The sequence below is a fragment of the Callionymus lyra genome, chromosome 3, assembly GCF_982586985.1.
Source record: "Callionymus lyra chromosome 3, fCalLyr1.hap1.1, whole genome shotgun sequence".
Classification (NCBI taxonomy): domain Eukaryota; kingdom Metazoa; phylum Chordata; class Actinopteri; order Syngnathiformes; family Callionymidae; genus Callionymus; species Callionymus lyra.
The window spans coordinates 37,282,404-37,303,029 of record NC_141820.1 but is presented as its reverse complement, the minus strand read 5'-3'; the positions used below and the strand labels follow the sequence as shown (position 1 = coordinate 37,303,029).

The 20,626-nt window shown below is 40.5% G+C and overlaps 1 protein-coding gene across 4 annotated transcripts; it reads right to left on the bottom strand.

Annotated features, from left to right (window-relative positions):
• Nucleotides 1–175: 175 nt before the first annotated feature.
• On the bottom strand, nucleotides 176–19,393 carry usp15 (ubiquitin specific peptidase 15). Of its 4 annotated transcripts, XM_087787795.1 has the most exons (22): nucleotides 19,262–19,393; nucleotides 18,180–18,307; nucleotides 15,606–15,736; nucleotides 13,253–13,379; nucleotides 12,679–12,824; nucleotides 11,895–11,956; nucleotides 11,569–11,658; nucleotides 7,686–7,833; nucleotides 7,440–7,613; nucleotides 7,147–7,305; nucleotides 6,455–6,679; nucleotides 6,302–6,385; nucleotides 6,008–6,102; nucleotides 5,325–5,519; nucleotides 5,142–5,263; nucleotides 3,171–3,458; nucleotides 3,035–3,105; nucleotides 2,526–2,641; nucleotides 2,300–2,449; nucleotides 2,133–2,236; nucleotides 1,971–2,059; nucleotides 176–1,835 (listed from the first exon to the last, which is right to left on the bottom strand). In XM_087787795.1, the coding sequence occupies exons 1-22, from the start codon at nucleotides 19,348–19,350 to the stop codon at nucleotides 1,452–1,454; spliced, it is 3,177 nt and encodes a 1,058-aa protein (XP_087643921.1). In that variant the 5' UTR covers nucleotides 19,351–19,393; the 3' UTR covers nucleotides 176–1,451. The 4 variants fall into 4 exon arrangements, with proteins under 4 accessions (XP_087643921.1, XP_087643922.1, XP_087643923.1 ...); XM_087787796.1 differs by lacking the exon at nucleotides 11,569–11,658; XM_087787797.1 differs by lacking the exons at nucleotides 15,606–15,736; nucleotides 18,180–18,307; nucleotides 19,262–19,393 and adding an exon at nucleotides 14,563–14,708.
• Nucleotides 19,394–20,626: the final 1,233 nt, after the last annotated feature.

Genomic DNA, 20,626 nt, shown 5'->3' with positions numbered 1-20,626 from the left:
CTAAACGTGACTGAACAAGAAATGTTCAACAGTCCCCAAGATCGATAAAATGTAAATCTAACATGACTTCTAGCTTGGAAGCACATTAAGGTTGAGCTTGAATCGAGCTGCAACCCAAGTCACCAGGATGGAATGTCAAGCATGCATTTCCTTCTGCTGAAAAGACTCACAAAGACATCTTTACACAACTTTATTTAAGATTGTGTATAAATACACATGCACTTTCTCAAATGTAAACCCACGTGAACTCAAGAGCAGTCAAACCTGGAAACCCCGTATATGTCGTCATGCAAGGATTTTTGTTTTTTCTTTACAAAAGAGTCCCAGAACGACAGAAGCATCCGTTTATATATATGTAAGTATGTATATATAAAAAAACAAACGTCCCTGACAAAAGCACAGGCAAGAGTTCGCAAACTAGTGTACGTGTGGACTTGTCGACAGCCACACGTTTTAAATATCCTCTGACATATAAATAAATAAAACTTTTATCAAATGTGCACTCACAGAGTGAACTCTTATGTACAGTATTGTAGAAGTTGCAGTCACATGACACTCAGTTGGGGCGGGGCCTGTCCCCAAATCCGCTCCGTCGACAGACCCGCCCCTTAGTTTCCCAGCAGGAGGAGCCGTTTCACACAGCTGATATTTCAGTCAAACAAAGCGAGCGAAAACCAAAACACGTCTGACCTCAAAATCCCTCCATTTCTTCATAATAAACAAAAGGCATCAAACCACAAACTTCTGGTCGCCCGCGTACATTCTGGCCCTTGTGTGGATTCAGTTGCAAATGTGTGCGAGAGCGACCTTCACTGAAGATAAAAGGAGAGACCGCGTCTGAATTAAATAAATTGCCTAGTGATTTAGTTCAAGTGAGGTATTGAAAGATGATGTGCAACAAACATTTTGTTAAATCATAGCTGGACTAGACAGACTTTCTCCTCATGTTTCATTACTATGAGCTTTTCAATGTAAGTAAGTAGGCGTTAAATGTTGGTCCTTTCGACACATTCACGATTAGTCATTTTCAGACTGTTGATTTTGACCGCTTGTCTGATGGAAAGTGGTCTAAGATTAGGAGTTCATCTCAGAAACTAATCCCGAAGTATTTAATCAGAAATTAAATCAAACACAGGAGGTGACATCACCAGTGTTCTAATCTCACAGAGAGTTGCGGCGACTGATGATGTGAACGTCATTCTAATCGTTAACAGCTTGGATTATAATTTGGGATTATACAGCGTGGTCTGAAGCACGGTTTCAGTGAGATATTGGGGCACACAGATGCACACACACGCGCACACACACACACAAACAAAGATCCACACAGGAGGGTCCGGAATCTGAGTGCCGGCCTTCGTCCTACGGCGACTGCGCCTGTCCAGTTCTGGCGTGCCGAGCTGCAGGTCCATATGGCTTCAGGTGAAAATGTTCCAGCATTGATTTACGCATCAGTTGGTTTTCATGGCAATGTCTCGATTGACCGGCTCTTCTTCTTCTTCGTCATCATCATCATCATCATCCTCCTCTTCTTCTACTTCCTCTTCCTCCTCCTCTTCTTCTTCTTCATCCTGTTGCTGCTCATTGTCGTTTTTCCTGCAACGGTTGTCATTCAGGTCCTCGTCGCTCTGGACGGCAGCGTCAGAGCAGGCACCCTGACAGGAGGAGGCGCTCTTTCTCGCCTCACCCACGTTGTCCTCTTCCTCCTCCTCTTCCTCCTCCTCTTCCTCCTCCTCTTCCTCATCTTCCTCCTCTTCCTCACGGTCCAGAGCAAAAAAGCCGGTACCTTTGACCGTGTCCTGGCGCTGGTAGAACAGCACGTAGCCGGCCTTGGACTGACACGCATTGAAAGTTACCATCACACGTTACAGAACCTGCTGCAGTTTAGGACTATTTTTGCACTAACTTGGCTCTCAACACCTAAACTAATTCTGACCAGAATCGATCTCAGAGATAGACAACAAACTCACCACTATTTGATCTTCGTTGGCCGGCGACGCACTGCTGTCGTCAAAGTTGTACCACTTTTCGTCATCCTTGTTCTTGGCGTACGCCGTGTCTGGAAGGAGAAAGCCTTTAATTGTTCACATGTTTTTAAAATGCCGTCGACATGTAGCCAGCGTGGCTCTTACAGTGTCCACCTCCCATCCCGCCGTAGTGGTTGGAGACTGCGATGAGGTTGTAGCGACACGGTCCTGCGTTGGGGTTAATCAGGAACTCCGACATGTCCAAGTCTCTATTGGACCAGGATGCAAGTCAGGATCATCACCACACGTAGCACTAGCATGTTTGTTTTCACCTCAGAGGGAAGTCCACCAGCGAGTCCAGTTTGTCCCGCATGTAGCGACTGTAGGAGAACCTCTTCAGGTGCACCACCAGGACCGGTGGGAGAGACCACAGGTCCAGTTTCTTGGTGGCCTGCTGGTGCTGCTTGCAGTTCGGACAATACCTGAACACACACACAACCTTTACTAATAAATCCTCTCCAAGTAATGACAATGATGTGCACTAGTAATTCTCCCCACCAGGGGTCCTCAGCTCCCAACTTCTCCTTGGTGGTGAAGAGCTCGATGCAGTCTTTGAGTTTAAAGTAGGACTTCTTCTGAGGTTTGTACTCCATACTCTCATGCTTTTCGAAGTCCTGCAGATAAAACACGATCAGTCAGCAGGGGGCACTCTTCTTTTTACATGGACTAAAAAGTTGCATAAGTTGCTAAAGATTTTTAGCAAAGAACAACATCATTTGATACACATATAAATACATTTTTAGAATCCAATCATGGCGACGTGTAAAACTCTAATTTCAAATTTAATCACACATAAAATTAAATTAAAAAAAGGTACCTGAAAGACAATGTATTCCAAATAAGTGCTTAAAAATACTTAACAAGCTGACAAATGTCCATTATGACCACCTGCCGAACGCATCACTCTGATAACTAGTTGACTACTTGAGGAGCAGCTGGTCATAATGTTTTGGTTGTCTGGCTTGATGCGGGTGTTGATGCAGATGGCCACCTCACTCAGTTCTCACCTCCACAGCACTGTCATCAAAGAACTTCTTCTTCATGTCGGGCTCCCAGTCCAGAGACAGGAAAGAGCGATCTGGTGAAGCAGGAAGGCGTTAACATGTTTTTTTCAGAGGATCGTGAGTGTTCCACCTGACCTACCACTGAGCTGCAGGTGACCCTCATCGAAGCGGATCTGCCGTGTGTCCTCCTTGATAATGGTGAAGTCAGTCTTGCCCATGTTGTTGAACTGGAATGTGAAGAGTCTCTTCCTGACTCGCCCACCACTCTGCTGCACTTTGGTGGTGTCGTTCGTCTGCGGCGGCACCACACCATTTTCAAGCTCATTGTCTCCACCCACCGAGTCTTCCGACTGGCTGTTCTCATTTTCCGAAGGCAGCTCCTGGTCCTGGCTGGACTCGTCATCCTGCTCATCTGTTTCCATTTCACCTGAGAACAGAACAAGAAAATATTTTAGCACCTGCAGGAATGGTGTCCCTCAAGGATCGATTTAAAGGCCACTGTTTTTTTTACGCTGGAAGTTAGATTCAGTTACACCGATTATCACCAACCAAATACATGTTCTCAAATATACACAAAAAATAACAATATTAAAATAATAATGTAAAAGTTAAAAACAAACTATACGTTTGAATATGTAAATGGTAAACTGAAGTGATAATTACATTTATTTGGCCGAAGGATACCTCCTGGGGGGATCAATAAAGTTCTACCTAAGTTCTACCTAATTACATTTATTTTGTTTTATAAAGGTAAAAGAAGAAGAGTAAATTATGGAGGAGGTAAAAAGCATTTTAAAAATAATAATATAATCACATTGTTAATCACTAAACAATATTAGAATAAAGTTCAATATTTATATAGTATATTGAAATTTAAATTGTGTGCAGAATTATAAGTCAAGCTACCATTTTGAAAATAATAATGTCTATGCATATGTTTAAACTCAAAGATGAAACTTTAATGCTTATGGGGTTGTGTATTTGTGCGACGAGGGAGGTTGTGGCCTAAGGACACCAACACCCTATCAAATCATAAATCAAATGCATGTTGCAATGCTTGGAACCAAAATGGGCCAAAAGAAAAAAGGTTAACCTACTCAAAAATGGTTTAAAAAAAAGAAAGAGGCATTACTCTTATAAAGGCTAACATATTTGGTTGGCATCACAGAATCAATGCTTAATTGGAAATTGTCAACAGGGTCGTAAGAAACGTTTTGAGAAGAAAAGATGAAAATTTACTGACAAAGGCTTGAGAAGAATCAAACATGAAGCTACAGGGATCATTCTCATATTTCAGAACCTACACAACCAAGCTGGAGTGCCAAGAAACGCATGTTGTTCAGTGCCCAGGCACATGGCCAAGGTAAGAAAGGCTGAAACCCTCTGAACACGACACACAAGTTGAAACGCCAAGACTGGTTCAACAACTATCTGAAGGTTTTATAGACTTATAGGATGAGAGTGACTCTCGACGGACTAGATTGTTGGACCTGTGGCTGCATCTGTGATGGACACAGAGCTCCATTTCAACTTGGATGCCAGGAAAGTGGTGGCGGCTAACGCAGGACATTGCTCCACTAAATGCATCAAAGTACTCCTCTGCATGGCCGGCCAGTTAAGGCGTTTGGGAAGGTCATTGAAAAGAATGGTGGCAGAATTGTTCTCACTTTTCTTTTCTTTCTACATATTTTGAGTTTGTTTATTATAGTCAGTGTAATAGGTGAAAACGAATAAGTGGAGTTGCATAATAATTCTCCACAACAATTGTTGCCCAATAATTGTGTAAATATTGATATTCTCCTGAGAAAGCCAAAGCCTCACTTGCTTAGATCTTGCCATTTAGGGTCTTGTATCATTTTGGATTGACCATTAGCTCTGTTGTTCAACAACCATATTAATCCCTCAAAAATGTAATTTACCCAATTATTGTGCACAAAGTGTATTACCAATCCCCCACCCCCCAAAAGACTTAAAACTATATCTTAATACATGAGTGAAAAGAAATAAACATCAGGATGGCAATATTTCATTACCTTGGCATATGCCTTGCTGGAAAGTTCAGGAAAGTACAGATAAATCAATATAATAATATATCATTGGGGGTACTCACTAGGCGACCCCTCTTCCAACAGTCCGTTAGTACCGTTCCCGTTGACTGTGTGCTGTTTGGACGTCTGTGTTGTTTCGTTACACTCGTCTTCGTCATCCTCCGTTGTTGACCTCACAAAGCGACTAAAAACAATCTATTATTCACAAAAATATATTTTGAATGCCTCGTTTGTGTGACACGCACCAGAGTCTCATGAGGAGCATGTTGTAGAGCTTGTCCTCACTTAGAGTCCTGGGCACCGCTAGGAGGAAAGGAAGGCCAAAGACTAGCGTCGAGCCTGTGTGGCTGAAGCCTGTCTGTTTATTGTTCTTCTCTCGCAGCTGGACCGGGATCACCACATGGTCTGTGTCCTCAACACTGTTCACGGCTACCTCGAACCTGCACACAGGAGGTTTTTTATCTACTCACAGGAAATAAGGTAGGTTTTTTTATTGTTTAAAAATAATGAGGTCAGATTAGCTCCTCCATTTCTGAGACCATGAGTTCAGAATTCTTTGTCCAGGTTGGAGATGAAATCAATTCCAAGTTAATTGAATGAATTACCTTTACATTTATGGTACAATATAAATTCCTTTACTTGCAAAGGTAAACTTAGCCCCAAGCTCATTTCCATCACTACAGCTTCAATATTATTCCCAATGTTTCCAAATGTTTCCAAATATTCCAATCATCAGTTGAGGGAAAGAAAGTAAATAAATCAACTCCATGTCTTGCTCAAGGGCACACAAGTATTGGATCCAAGTCAAGTCTCTTTCAGCCACTGTCTTCATTAGTGATCTTAATGATCCGCGTGGTTCTAATAGATGTTAATTTTTGCTGATGCGTTAAGGTTCCTGTGGGCACTGAATTAGTCAGTTGATACTCACACGTATATGTCGTCTCTCTCCATGATGCTGCTGAGGTTCTCATTGGTGGCAAAGATCCGGTGGAATCTGTGATTGTAGATGTCAGTGACGATCATCTGTTAGAATGAGAGCAAAGAGTTTATTTCTCATGCTGTGGTAAATATGTCTTTACCATCTTTGTGATAATAATAACAGAATATACTAACAATTCACACCATGTGATCTATGAACACTGACTCACAAGAGACGCTACTGAAGTGAACTTCCAACAACCCTTTCCAACAAAACTTGGATAGATAATAAAAAAAAAACTACCTTCTCAGCAGGTACCCCAGACAAAAGGGAGAGTGAGGCACACAGGTCAGAGAAATAGCCCACTTTTGGCACTGTGAGTTTATACTGCAGAGAAAACAAACACCATCATCACCACAACATCACACGCAGTCTTGCAGTCTTGACCTCCTGTACCTGTGTGGGTTTGGCCAGGGCATCCAGTCGGACCAGGTACACCTCCAGGGTCCGCTCCTTCTTCATAGGCAAAGGCAGAGTCAGGTAGCAGAAGGGGTCAAAAGTCACAGAGACCTTAGCGCAGACAGGACACACAAGGGTTGACTTGAAGAGTCCATGGAAGATGTCCACGATGATGGAGTCGTTCCTCTTGATGTGGTTCTCCCAGGCCTCCTCAGCCACCACCTGAGAGCAGTTTCAAATTGTGGGTTGGTATTTTAAACTAAATATTCAAAAAAACTAGATTTAAAAATGTTTATTTTAGTGTTATGTGAAATTTCCTATGTTTGTAAATGTTGTCACTCAAACATAAAAAACATATTTTGGCTGTAAACTGTAAAAACAAAATACAAAATAAAAAAAATTATTGTATCTATTGTAAATTTTGATTTTTATTGTAATATACTGTAACCGTTTTCTTCAAATAGTTAATTTTAGTTATACTGCTCATTTATGGCAAATCATATATCAATATTCCATTTTCAAATGAGTTCAGTGTCAGAATGAGACTTAAAGTTCCTCAGGAATTCATCTTTGGACAGATCTTTTCATCATCATTTTAGCCAATTAATTAAAGTAAATACTGACCTTGGCTAGAAACCTCTTCCGATTTTAAACAGTTTTTTGTTATTGGCAAAAGCAGCACGTCCCACCTTATCAGGACGTCCGTAGGCATCCTTCAGCTGAATGTACGGCTTTTTCCTGATGCGGTTCAAGTCTTCATGGAGGCCATCCAGGAGGAAGGCCAGCAGCTCGTGAGAGTCCTGCTGCTGATAGCCTGAGAACTGGGGGGCGAAGCGGCCCACCTGGGTCTGTGAAGAGGGGACAGGAAACTGAAAAGCTGCTTCCAAGCATTTCACACATGAGAGACAATATGTTGTTCTGTTTTGATCAATTTGTTCCGCTTTAAGAGCCAAAAAAAAAAGAATAATTGTACAAAAAGTACCTTGAAGGGTTTGGGGGTGACGTAGCTGTACTTTCCCGACCACAGCTGCTTGGCCAGCTCAGCATACGCCCGGGCAATCTCTCCCTTCATCCCTAGAGGGTTATCTTCATTGAGCTCATCCGTGTACTTGTCTTTGAGGAAGTACTCGGCCAGGGGAGGGATGTTGCTCAGACACTGAAAAGTAAAAACCGAGACCGAGATTCAGATGTCTAGTCAAGCTGTGGAATACCCAGCAGGAGAGTATACCTGCACAGCAGAGTTCATGAAGCAGGTGTTTCCCAGGTTCGAGAGCCCACAGAGACCCGAGCGCTCGTTAGGTCGGCTCTGGTCCGAGTAGTCGTAGCTGTTGCTGCACTGGTGGTAGGAGGGCAGGCTGTAGCTGGAGTTCTTCACACTGAGGCAGCAACAGAGAGAAGAAGCTGAGAAGTTGAAGACGGGAAGTCGAGTTCAGGTCTCAACACTCATCACACCTCTTCTGCTTTCACAACCTCCAACCCAACTAAACTTTGTTCATCCTCAGAAAGAATATTTTATTATCAAGCATACACCTCTACTCTTCAAACTGCATCATTCTCAAACCTCCAACAGTATAACGTTTATTTTTCAGCCAGATTTTCTGTTGCTAGATGTTTTCATTGGTTCTGTTCGCAAATGTTACGACATATCCAGAGTGGACAAGATTTTTGATTTGGTCGTTAGTGTGACTCAGGGGTAGGGAACCTGGTCCAGAAAGAGCCGCAGTGGGTGCAGGTTTTCGTTCCAACCATTCAAGAGGACACATTTTATCCAATCAGGTGTCTTAGGAGTGTAATCAGTTGATTGTCAGTCTGGTGTTGCTTGTTCAGCTGAAACCTCATTGGTTAAACTGTACATGCTTGATCGGTTGGAACAAAAACCTGCACCCACTGCGGCTCTTTCTGGACCAGGTTCCCTACCCCTGGTGTGACTGATCAGCTCCTCCAAGTCTATGGCCATGGTCCGCCCAGGTTTTTGATGGCATGCTTCCTCAAGAGGTCTTTTCATGAGTGAGGAAAGGATGGTGTAAGAGATTAACAGACAGATCGCTCTGTTTTGATGAGGGCTCTGCATCAGTCTGCAGTGGTTAAGGAGGTGAACTGAGAAAAAAGATCTACGATCCTGCTCGCACCTAGGGTTACAAACTCACAGTAGGGGACTGAATAAAAGATTGCAGAGATACAACAATTGTGCCTTTTGTTTCTTACAATGGGGTGAGGAGCTCATTAATCCAGGAGTTAAACCGCTGCTCTTGATTGACCCAGGAACAATTACTTCCTGAAGTAATGTTTGATAAAATTTATACAAATATAAAAATACTACAGAATGTTTAAGTTCTTACGAGAGTTTAAAAAACGTTGAGGACAACAACACATGCTTGTTGTGTACTTGAAATATGTTTTTTAAGGCTTTAAAATCCCTGAAAAGTAGTAGTAACCTTGCATGGTGAAAAGAGCTTTACAAGTTTAAGAAACAAACTTCTTACGTCATAAGATAGCATAACAAACACAAGGTCACAATAGATTGATTATTCCAACCGACACAGCAACACTATCCCATGCTGCACTCAACAAATCCACTAAGATAGGGGACCTTTTCCTAAACTTCTCCTTAAGGTATCTGGCAGACTCTCTCTCCTCTGCAAACCACTAAAAACAACCATCACAACGCGAGTGGCAGACCTCTGTGAGAGCTGCAGAACGGCATTGTCGTTGTCGGGCTCCCACTGGGTGAGGGTTGTGGCTGTGATGGCGGTGGAGGTGCCGGACTCGCAGTTGAGCACCCGGTGATCCACCCTCCTGCTCTCCAGCTCCACCGCCTCCGACCTCAGGCACCACCAGCAACACAGGAGCATGACATCGCAGCCCTACCCCGGCCCATGCCGGCCAGCCTACATTCTAACACCTGCAGCCCAGATCCGGGTTTGGCTGGCATTCAAATCCTTGAAAAAAAATGACAATCCCATTCCAGCTAGGTATCCAGAAGAAGTTTGAGGTCTAGTCTGGATACTTTGAATCTTAACAAAACTGCTTCTGTTCAACCCCGGACTTTCACTCCTCTTCATCGTCCTGCTATATCGGCTCAGATCCCGTGTCCTCTGCTCCTCCCTCTGGCCTGCTGCTCTCTGCTGCTACCGGTGGATATTTATAGCAGCATCAGCAGCAGTAAGGATGCTCAAGACTACTGCTGCCCGAGTGAGAGGTGCACGGAGAAAGAAAAGGGGGAGAGAGAGAGCTTGGGGGGAGGGGCAGTGGACAGTAAAGGTAGTGAAAGAGGGGGGTGACGGAAGAGAAATGAGAGGGGGACAAAGAGAGCAGCTGATCTACTGCATTTAGCTGAGGCTGCAATATTTGCTGACAAGCCATTTATTAAGTCTCTGTCACATTTGTGCACACAGTTAACAGTTACCATGCCGACCCACACATTAAATCCTCTTTAATAAGTGATGGTGAGAGCAGGGACATTAAAACCAGGAAAAGCAAGAGAGTGTCTTCATGCCGTGTTGCAGGTGACGAGGAAAACGCACCCTGAAGGTCACTACAACTGCAAGACGCATAAAAGGGGGGTGAAAGGAGTGAGGGACACCTCTGCTGTTCTATAAATCAGTGTTGTTGATGTTAAAAACACAACACCAGCGTGAACCGCAGAATCACTTATGGTTACATAACACAGGGCATTACATTAAAAAAAAAAAGAGAGGCCTGTTTCATGAATTATTTAGAGGCAAGAATGGCGACGGTAAATCAAGGACAGTGGAGCTACAGGGAGTCCAGAGCTCACTCCCACCATGATTGCAGCATTTTACAAGAGCGGCAGAAACATCAGAACAATCTCTCTGCTCTCCCGCAGCTGAAATCTAACTCTCAAAGTCAGACCAAGCTGATGGAAACAGCAAAGACATCACTGCTATTGACCCGAAGAGGCCATCTACAGCAGATTCTAAATCAAACACACACCGAAGCACGCACACACACACATATTTGTGCATGCAGTGAATCAAAAACATTTTTAAACGGCATGAAAGGAGTGAAAATACACTAGGCTGCAGAAAGAACAAAGAGCTCCCTCTACTGTCACTCTCTAGCGTGTATTGCAGCATGTATTCTAGCATGATTTTTTTCAACTATATAGGACACATTATTTACTTTAATTTTAGAAATACATTCAAGTTAATGTTGGGAATAGGCATGGGTTGGAAAATCCAATAACAAAATTATGGGAAAAGAATTACGACATATTTCTACATGTTTCACATCAAAGGAAAGTATTATTTCATAAAGTAAACTTTTTGAACACTTCTACAAACTGTTTTTGTACATTGGCTTTTTATCAAAACCAATTGAACTTTCAGTAGCACAAAACTTGTATACTTGTGTGATTTTAGTTTTAGTAGGTTCTTTAAATTACCTTACCTTACGTCACCTTACCATATAAAACTACTAATTTATGGCAGCATCCAGACCACTTATCTCTGATCCATTCTCAATGGCTTTATCAAATACATTTGCAATACCACATTTCATGCAAATGTACCCATATGGATAAATATGACACCACCATGATCTCCGGTCTGATTTGATCAGTGTTTGTCACACATGTTGGCGTAAGTAAGTCAACTTCTCTTTCTGTGGAGATATAAACAGGCAAAACCAAAGCTTTGTGCAGATAAAAAACGAACTAATCTGATGCCAACTGTAATAATAGTGTGATAATAATAGAGAACTTAAGAGGTAAATGGCTTTCGTTACTTCAATATATTCACACACATTTCTTTTTATGGTCATTGCAAGTCAATATAATGATGTGAGGCGTGTCCTAAGTACAACATTCTGGCTCACTTCACAACCTGTTACACTAACTATCTGGAAGAGGTGAGGTGAGTGGATTATTGCAAAAAGAAGAGTCTAGAAATGAATGCAGTGCAATCAGCATCCTCTGCCAGCAGCCAGACAACAAGCGCACAGTTACTGTAGAAGTTAAGCTCAGGTGACAGCCAGAGAAGTACCCAAGTCACCAGATTTTAGCAGCTTTTTTACATCTTAAGAGCTAGCAAGGAAAACACTCAGTTCCATCTCCGGCTGCATCTTGAACGACCCCTGAGCTAAAGTCTTACTTCCTGCTGTTGAAGCTGCTGTTATGATTGTTTGTGAGAGATGAAGGCGAGATCTTTGGCAAAGCAGAGAGATTGGAAGCACCAGATGACCTTTGGAGGAGATAAAAGAATGGATAAGGTTAGAGTAGTAGTTTAGGATCGTGTGCTTTAAATTAAAACATTGAAAAAAATGTGACGGCAACAGAACGCAAAGAGCAGAAGGGGAAAGTGATGAGGTGAATATTTTCATGTTGAATTAAACATTCATACCAGGAAGTGACTGACAATAGATACAGTCAAATTGATTTATGGGTGAAAGAGGTCTGTGGGTAAGAATAGGTACTTACTTGGACAACGTGGAGCCCCGAGGCCACGTCCCATCCTCACTCTTCTTCTCTATCACCAGAACCTGCAGTGAGACATGCACAGACTGTAAGTTCAAAACAATTTAAGGCATCAACTTCCAAGTCCCACCTTTTATATACACATCTTCTTTTACCTAATCCAAAACTGTATTTTTAAATATATATATATATAAATAGTCTTTTTCAAGTAAACTGAAATAACTTTTCGATTATGTAACAAGGAGCTCTTCTAGTGTAGGTCAACCCAAGCTACTTCAGGAATTAAGGCAGGGGGACACCCGGGCCCGTCTTTGTCCATCACAGGACTAACACGTTTTTTTTTTCTTATATTTTACCACATTGGCCTCACTTTGCTTGTACGGTCTGTCAACAGGCAGCACAAACCAAGTTCAATGAATTGTCTTTGTTTTTTTAATTGTAAATATAAGTTTCCATTTCCTTATTAATTGTTTTGGTTTGTATTTTTTTACAGTCATTACAGTAGGTAAAAGTGCTGATGTAATAATATAATGAATTACAAATGTACATTCAAAATGACAAAGTATAAAGTAGTCAGGACTTTTTCCCTTGGAAAACTACAGTCCAGTATCCTATGGCATTTGCAATATTTTAATACAATGTTGTTAAATGTTGTTGAGTGTTGTTTGTCACCATTCAATTTATTGTTGAATTATAATAAGACTTAAAGATCAGTATGTAAGAAAAGTGAAAAAAGTGCTTAATTTTAAGCTGCATCTATTCGTCGTAAAGCAGATAGAATCCAGACCTGTCCTTGATAGAGTCCAGCATCCTGGATGGTGCTGTCAGGTTTGTTTAGAGGCTCAAATGTGTTGCTCATGTACCCATTCCAAAGACGAGTCTCCTTATCGTCAGGGATGCTGAATAGCTTCCTCATCTCCTTCTCAATGAGGTCTACAGAGCAAAGAGCAAAAGCATTCAGACACAGCAAGTATCGCATATAAGGAAAACTTGGTTAAAAATTTGGAGAACAATTGGAGAAAGACTGTAAATGATAGTTTAGATTAGATTACTGGAACGAGTCTAGTCCAAACTTACTATAACAAAAGGTTCATGTTATGTTGCACTAATTACATCTGCCGTGGTAGAAATAAACACCTTGCTTCAAAATGTGTTATAACATTTGTAGCTTTATCAAGCACCATATTGTACATTGAGGTTTCATCAGGCTTTTTATCATGTCATAAACAAAGAGTTTATGGGTTGTTTGATTTAAAGTTACCTGAAAATAAACTTTACTTTACTTTTACTTTCTTCGACTTGACTTAATTTCTTTTCACATGGTTATCATTGGGTACCAACAAATACAAATTCAAATGTACCTATTGTGTCAGCTTTACTGAAACGCTTGGTGATGATGTTTTCCATGTTTCCGTCTTCACAAAGTTTAAGCTCTGTCAGGTAGACTTCCACCTTGCAGTGCTTCACGAACATTCCTTGTTCTACAACCTGAAAGGAAACATCACAAAAAAATCACAGTGTGACTGAATCTGATCAAGACCCATCGTCTTACTCTAAGCTCAACTTCACTGTATGAGCCATGCAGGAAAATCCTCTAGTATCTACAAAAAATCCAAAATCCAAAACAGGTATATCAATTGTTTTGTTCTTGGTTATTCTCACCCTTTTAAGATTTCAACATCTTTTTGGCAATTACAGTACATGCTTTTTGATTTGAAACAAATTTGCATTGTCATAAAACAAATTGATTCCACCGATTGCTGCGGCAACATTTCTGTTGGTGCATCACCCTACCACTACCTATGAACAAGGTTGTTTCTCCTTTAGACCTTTTTCAATTGGTAATCCTGCTGTGTAAACTACTGGCAGATTGCGTAAATGACATGTGATTGGTTGAAGACACATCAACAAGTGTTAACACCATCTTTCCCTTAAGATGAAAGGGACTTCTGCTATTCCAACATTTTTAAACATTCTGTAAACTGCCAAAGCATCTCCCCAGGACCTAAAAGATGAACTACATCTCCCAGAGTGAGACTGAGCTTGGAGGTCCTTACTTTGCTTTGTTGCCAGCGAGACCCAACTTTTGATTAGAGAAAAAGGAAAGGTTACTGTGAAATACTTTTTTTTAACTCAAGCTTAACCACGACCAGCACAAGGGGAAGTTTTAGTCAAAGCCGGTACCAGAATAGGATGCCATTTTAAGACTAGAAAGAAATATGAGTGTTCAAGAGGGTTTTCTTGAATTTTTCTGTTCCTTTAGCTTCTCCAGCTGGAGATCCTGATACGAGCAGAGAGTAACTTGCCGAAATTAGCAGCACCTTGTTGAAACAGCTGAGCATATTTATTTCCTTACACAGCCCCCCACCCGAAGTCCACAAATGCAGTAGTAAGGCATAAAGTCACACAGCTCGGGAACCTCACGGAGAAGACCGAACCAATTCTACAATATCACTGACACGAGAACTCAATCACAGCCAAAACACCCACCTACACTCTTACACTCTACACCGTCAAATTACTCATTTGCTTGGTCTGACCTCCAGCAGCATTTCTCCACAAGGACACACAGCCTGACAAGCCGCCAAATAGGCCCACATCTTTACAGTCTCACTAACCAGCATAGAAAGAGCTCAAAGAAGTGAACAAGAGAATAAAAAGAGTCATGAACCTCCTGCATGTTGGGTCTTGCAGATCGCTCCATGTAGCCTTTCAGTCATCCGGCCTGTTGCCCGAAAATAGAAGCCCCCCAGGCCACCCGACACCTTCCTTCACATACATGGCAAAATGGGAGGGTCGGCGAAAGAGAGAGAATGATCCAGACCAGGGGTTCGGCAGCCATGATACTGTGACTGGCAGAATAAGAGGCTGGGATCCCGGAGAGTTACGGTGGCCATCTTTAAATATTTTAATGACTCATCGGACTACTTCATATATCTATTTTGGAACAGTCATAATATTGCTGTGAAGTCATGCCAAAAGGTTGTCATATATGTTACACTTAACCAGTCATGGATAACTGGGGTCAGTAGCGCAGAAATCATTGACTCAGAGAGGAGTCACTTAAAAAAGATATTATAAGTGTAGGTTGCTCATATAATACAATGTATACAAAACTATGAGGACATTTTAAGAGCTAACAAATACATAGGGTGCAAGGAGGAAAACAACTATGAACCCCAAAGTAAATTTCACAACCAGGTGGATGCAAGATTCAACCCGATTCAAAACAAGTGGCTCAAATATCGATCTAGCGAAATTTTGCAAAACAATTGGCTAAGTAGCTCTTAAATAAAATTGGCTAAAGGGCTAATAAAAACAATTTTAAAAAGTTCAAAAAATGACTTCAACCATGAAATGTGTATCTACACCAAACCAGGAGAGTTGTCCAATAATGAAAGATTTAAAAAAGCCAAGTGCTTGGGGTAGCAGAGCAGTCAACGTAAATATCCAGCAGCACTAGTACTCTGCTACTAGTTAGAACGACAAACAAGGAAAAGCATCCAAAAAATCTAAATCCATTAAAACACCGAAGTATCACATAAATCAAGTGTGCAGGTGTAAATATACAGTATCTAAATGTTTGTATTGTTTACACAAACAAAACTGTTGAAATGCAGACACCGTACAAAATATATATATGTATTGTTTACAAAGTCAAAAATAATTATATTCCAAATTCACAGCAAAACAGTGGCATGTCCGTTCACTCACCTTGCGAGAGATCGGCTCCTGATTGTCCGTCAACCCATACCAGCTGACTAGCTTATTCCATCCATCGGTTGGAACCAGGATGTAGTCCAACTCATCAATGAGGTGCTCTTTGATGGCCAGAACATCCCCGTCTGTGGACAAGAAGCGGTGAGGAATCAGTGCAGTCAGGGTGAGCACACTCAGAAACAACAACATCCATAGTTGAGCACAAAAGAGCAGCTTTGTCAGGGAGCTTTCTAAAGACGACCATGGAGTTGGTAAACAGCTTTTTTTGTTAATCCTCCTTTGTTAAGCCCCGCTGGAACGATCTAGCTTCGGTGTTTGTGCCGTTTAAGGGTGTTCTTGGGACGTTTTAGGTTGTTAGTATGTCATACTTGATCGTAAAATAAGAGCTACATAATGTTATAACATGTTTACAGAGGAGAAGACTAGTTAGATTGACTTTATTAATCCCTCTGGAGATCTCCTTTCGGGAAATTAGATATTAATTTTAAATAAATATCCTTAATTCCTGCCAGATTAGTAGGCCATCTTCTTTTAGGTTTGTAATTCAAAGTTACCAATAAAAATGTGAAGAATGTTTATTTCAGGCCTTTTTAATTCATTTGATAAACACCCCTTTATAATTTAATCCCCAATGCTCAACAAGTAGACTTTCCTCTTATGAATGCATTTGCCTTTATAGAAGAAAGAGATAATCTTCTCACACAGAGGGTCTTTTTCACTTCCAAGGAAAAGGCTGAGAGCAGTTTTAGGAGACTACAGGTGTGCCGAAATATGAGGGTTTTTTTTACACCATTGACAAACCATGGACTGGTGTCGATATAACTCAGTTAGTATGGATGAGACGCATACCAATTCAGTGTTGACCCAATATTTGGGTGCTGAGGGGATTTAAATGGTGGTTCTGATTTTTCTGCGATTTTATAGTAATGTTTATTATTTTTATTTTATTTATTTCCTTATTTATGATCATTCTTATATTATTTTTTTGGGAAAAAAATATTCTGAGTAAAGACAGTAATATCACAGAATAAAACGATTAAAACATAAGCGATAAGGATTCATTTTTGCAGTGGTGGTACACTTTGATTTCAGAATCCAGTTTTATTTGACAAAATTTCAATATTAATATTTGTTAATCCACATCTGATCACACTGAGATTGAGGCATTTTTGGTGAATTAAAAATTGTGTTTAAAATTATATTATTAATAAATAAAATGTCCTAACCTTAAAGAACAGAGCAGTTTAAAACTGCTTTTCAAAGACAACTCTTTGTGTTCATGACTTTTAACAACTTTAAAAAGAGACCTGTAATGTATGTAATGTATTAATTAGTTTAAATGGTGTTGAGATGTAGAGTCAATTTTAATATTGATTCATTGAAGTGAATTAGTAATTTCAAAGTAAACAATGCGTTCAATTTGCGATTAAAAACATTTTTTTTTACAAATACAAATTTAATTAGTTGCTAATGTATTAGTTATTTAAGCAGTTTCATTCACAACAAAATATATAGATGGGTCAGAATCCACCGAGTAAAATAAATTGTACGATACTGGGTTCATACATTTCTTTTAATATAATTGACACAATGAAAGATCCTCCTCTATCTGCCTTAAAACATTTGTCTCCTTTTGACTAAAACAGCAAGAAAAATCATTAATTTTTCCATAAAGAGCTGGCATAAAGATTAGGCTTTTTTAAGTCTGAGACCATGGTTCTCAATCATGAAGGAACTTTGTTCCCCAGATGGAGGTTCTTCAAGTGTGTTGGGTTCCTGATCATGAGTTACAAAACAATGGATCAATGAAGCATCATATATGCATCAGTCTGCTGTGGTGAATGCAGCGCTGGGTCAAAAGTCAAAGCTCCTCATTTACCAGTTGATTCTACTCTCACTTTTGGTCACAAGCTTCAGGCAATTACTGAAATAACTGTTATTAAACATAACTCTGTATTCTCTCCTAGAAATAGTGTAATAAGCATAGTTATCCAGAGAGACTCAAAATAGAATCATGGCTCCTCCATATGAAGAAAAACCAGAAAAGGTGGCTCAAAAATCTTGTCAGGAAGCGAGTACATAAGATGCCATTTCACAATCAATAATCAACTGTTAAGACATGTGGGCATTAAAATACAAAAAAATGTGACTGAGCTGCAGCATAAATCAGTTAATCACATTCTGCATCTATAAAATAAATACAAAGTAGCTGTGAATACACTGGATTTGTCTCCAAATTCATGCTTGAGCAGCAACTCATCACGAGTCACATCAAATGTCAGAGCGCTTTAAGGTTTACTGTGTTCAACATGTAGTATCCTAGTTAATGTTGCATAAGGGTAAAGATAATTAACTGAAAAGTAAACAATCATTTTTAAATAGGGTTATCAAGATTGACCATTAATCTCAAAACAAGTTCTTCCACTATCCATTTCAGAAGGCAGCGACAAAATGTTTGTTTGGTAACGGATTAGAATATGGATCCGGAAATACCTTGTTGAGAGATCATCCTGACAGATAGTAGAAGGTTTTTTTGTCTAAGAGTTAGAGATTATTAGTAGCTCTTACCTCGGAGAAGACCAGAGTTATCCACAGGTCCAGGGTAGACATTCTGATCTCCCATCTGATATTTGTCCCAACTGTCGAAACCCACATACTTCTTCCACTGTTTGAACCAATGACTGTCCACCAAGTACCTGCAGCAAAAAATACAATTACAATTTTCTGGTTGTCTCACATTCAGTAAAACTATTTTGGTATTGGTTTTCTGAACCAGTTAAAAATAGCTTAAAGTGTTATTTAGAATTCCATGAAAGTCTTTATTACTTTGGGTAAAAAAAAAGCATATGTCGTGTGTTTTCAATTTTTAGAAAGATAAGCTTACCGAATTAAATTGAAAAGGATGATTGTGATATTAATATTGCAAGATATTCTGAATGTAGTTAAACTAAATTAATCCCATCTGATATTACAGTTACATTTTCTTTTTTCAGCTTTTCGCTGCTACATGTATAATAAATAAAAAAAATCACAGATTTTTAATAATATAAGTGGGATTCAGTGTCTGGACTCATTTATTTCACAACATGCGATTGCTTGATTCAAATGCAACCCTTATAATGACAAGTTGAAACGTATTCTAAGGGTATAGGCGCTAAATCTCACATCATTCTTGATCTGTATGAGTCGTTATCATACATCTATGTGCTGTAATACGCCTTTATGAAGTTTCTTCAAATCAAACTAAATTATTACAACTTTAGCACTTGTACGGTGTGTGATTTAAGTGTCAGGCCAGGTGGCTCGGGTCCGTCAGTCGCGGCACAGGCGGCACGAGCTGAACCCGCTGACAGCCGTCGCTCACTCGACTAGCTACTTAGCAACTAGCCGGCTCCCTCGCTTCCTCGGATAACCAGTAACTGTGCTGTGATGTTGTGTCACCAGTCAGGTAACCCTGGTACTAACCAAGTTGAATCACACTGAGGTGGAGCTGAGTGACACAACTAGTGGATATGTTGTCAAGATTTTCCTAGCTTGCTGTCAACACGGCCCTAAAGCTGGGCTTCTATCGCCTCCGCGGGGGTGACAGCGACGGCCAGGGCTTCAGCGGACCCGGAGAAAGTTGGTTTGAGTTGGAGCTCGAGTCTTACCATGTGTCTCCCTTCCTAAGTTGTGTTTTCAACAACGCCGCGACCTCTCCTCTCTGGGTGTCCAGATCGGCCGCTCCTCCTTCCGCCATCTTTGCTCAGACATCACCCACTGCATGCTGGGAAAGCGCGGGGCGTCGCTGACCAGACGTCAGACGCCGGGTAATCGTTTCGACCAATGAGACGGAAGACCCAGACATGTGGGCGTGGTTACTCTGGAACGTTGCTGCAGAAACTGCCCCATCATAGTGCATGTATATAAATTGATATAGAAGCTGAAATAACCGGCTACGTATAAAATAATTAGAAAATCAAATACCCCCAACATCGCTAAGGAGAGATGGGGAGTACAGAAAATAATAAATTAATTTGGATTTCCCCAAAAAATAAATGGAATTGTGAAAAAATGCCAATTAATTTATGAATACGGTATGAATATTATACGAATTTCATTGAATTCGATATACTTGGATTTTCAAGGGGTCGTCTGTATCACTTTCCTTGCAATTAAAAAATGAGCTAAAATTGTCAGGTGCAGCAGGACAGCAGACCAAAAAGCCTAAATACTGTTAAAAAAAATTCAGTGTTTTATGAATGAAAATGAATTAATCGAATCAAATCATAAATAAATAAAACATTAAATGGTGTCACATCTGAGTGATCATTCTCTTGTTTTGTTTAACCTGAACTTTGTCCCTGAACCTAAGCTAGGTCTCAGAGGCGACCGTTTCATGGTCATGGTCATTATTGGCCTTTTGAAGTATATATTTTAACTGTGTATTGTTTTTGATTGTTGAGCGTTTTGTGACCGCTCAAGTAGAAGAACTCACATTTCTCCGATCCTTAAAACTCTTCACTGGCTTCCAGTTTCTTTCAGGATCAACTTTAAAATTCTGGTTCTTACTTTCAGAGCTATTCATGGTCAGGCTCCTCCTTACATCACTGCTCTGATCCAGAGTTACACCCCAGCTCGGGCTCTGAGGTCTGTGGATCAGAATCTACTTATGGTTCCACGCACACGACTCAGGACCAGAGGAGAGAAATCTTTTCAGGCTGTTGCTCCTAAGCTTTGGAACAATCTTCCTCTCTCTTTGCGCTTGATGGAGTCTACTGACTCCTTTAAGAAACATCTTAAGACGTTTCTATTTGTTCAGGCTTTTCCTTGATTTTCTGGAACTCCTGTGTTGTTCTCAGTATTATCTTGATCTTTAAAGTGTATATACTTTTTTGAGTATTGTTTTGTTTGTTTAAGCGCTTTGTGACCCTGGTCTGGAAAAGCGCTATATAAATAAATATTACTTACTTACTTACTTACCCTTGTCTAGAAAGGCGCTTTACAAATAATGACTGACGATTTGGAGCTTAAAA

What these genes read in the sequence shown, in the direction of transcription:
- usp15 (XM_087787795.1), bottom strand. Translation starts at nt 19,350, where the DNA reads ATGGCGGAAGGAGGAGCGGCCGATCTGGACACCCAGAGAGGAGAGGTC. An exon ending in AGCAGCTTCAACAGCAGGAA is followed by an intron (nt 7,834 to 11,568) that starts GTAAGACTTTAG and finishes TTGCTGCCTCAG; the next exon opens with TGTGAAGAACTCCAGCTACA. An exon ending in CCTACGGACGTCCTGATAAG is followed by an intron (nt 6,680 to 7,146) that starts GTGGGACGTGCT and finishes AACTGCTCTCAG; the next exon opens with GTGGTGGCTGAGGAGGCCTG.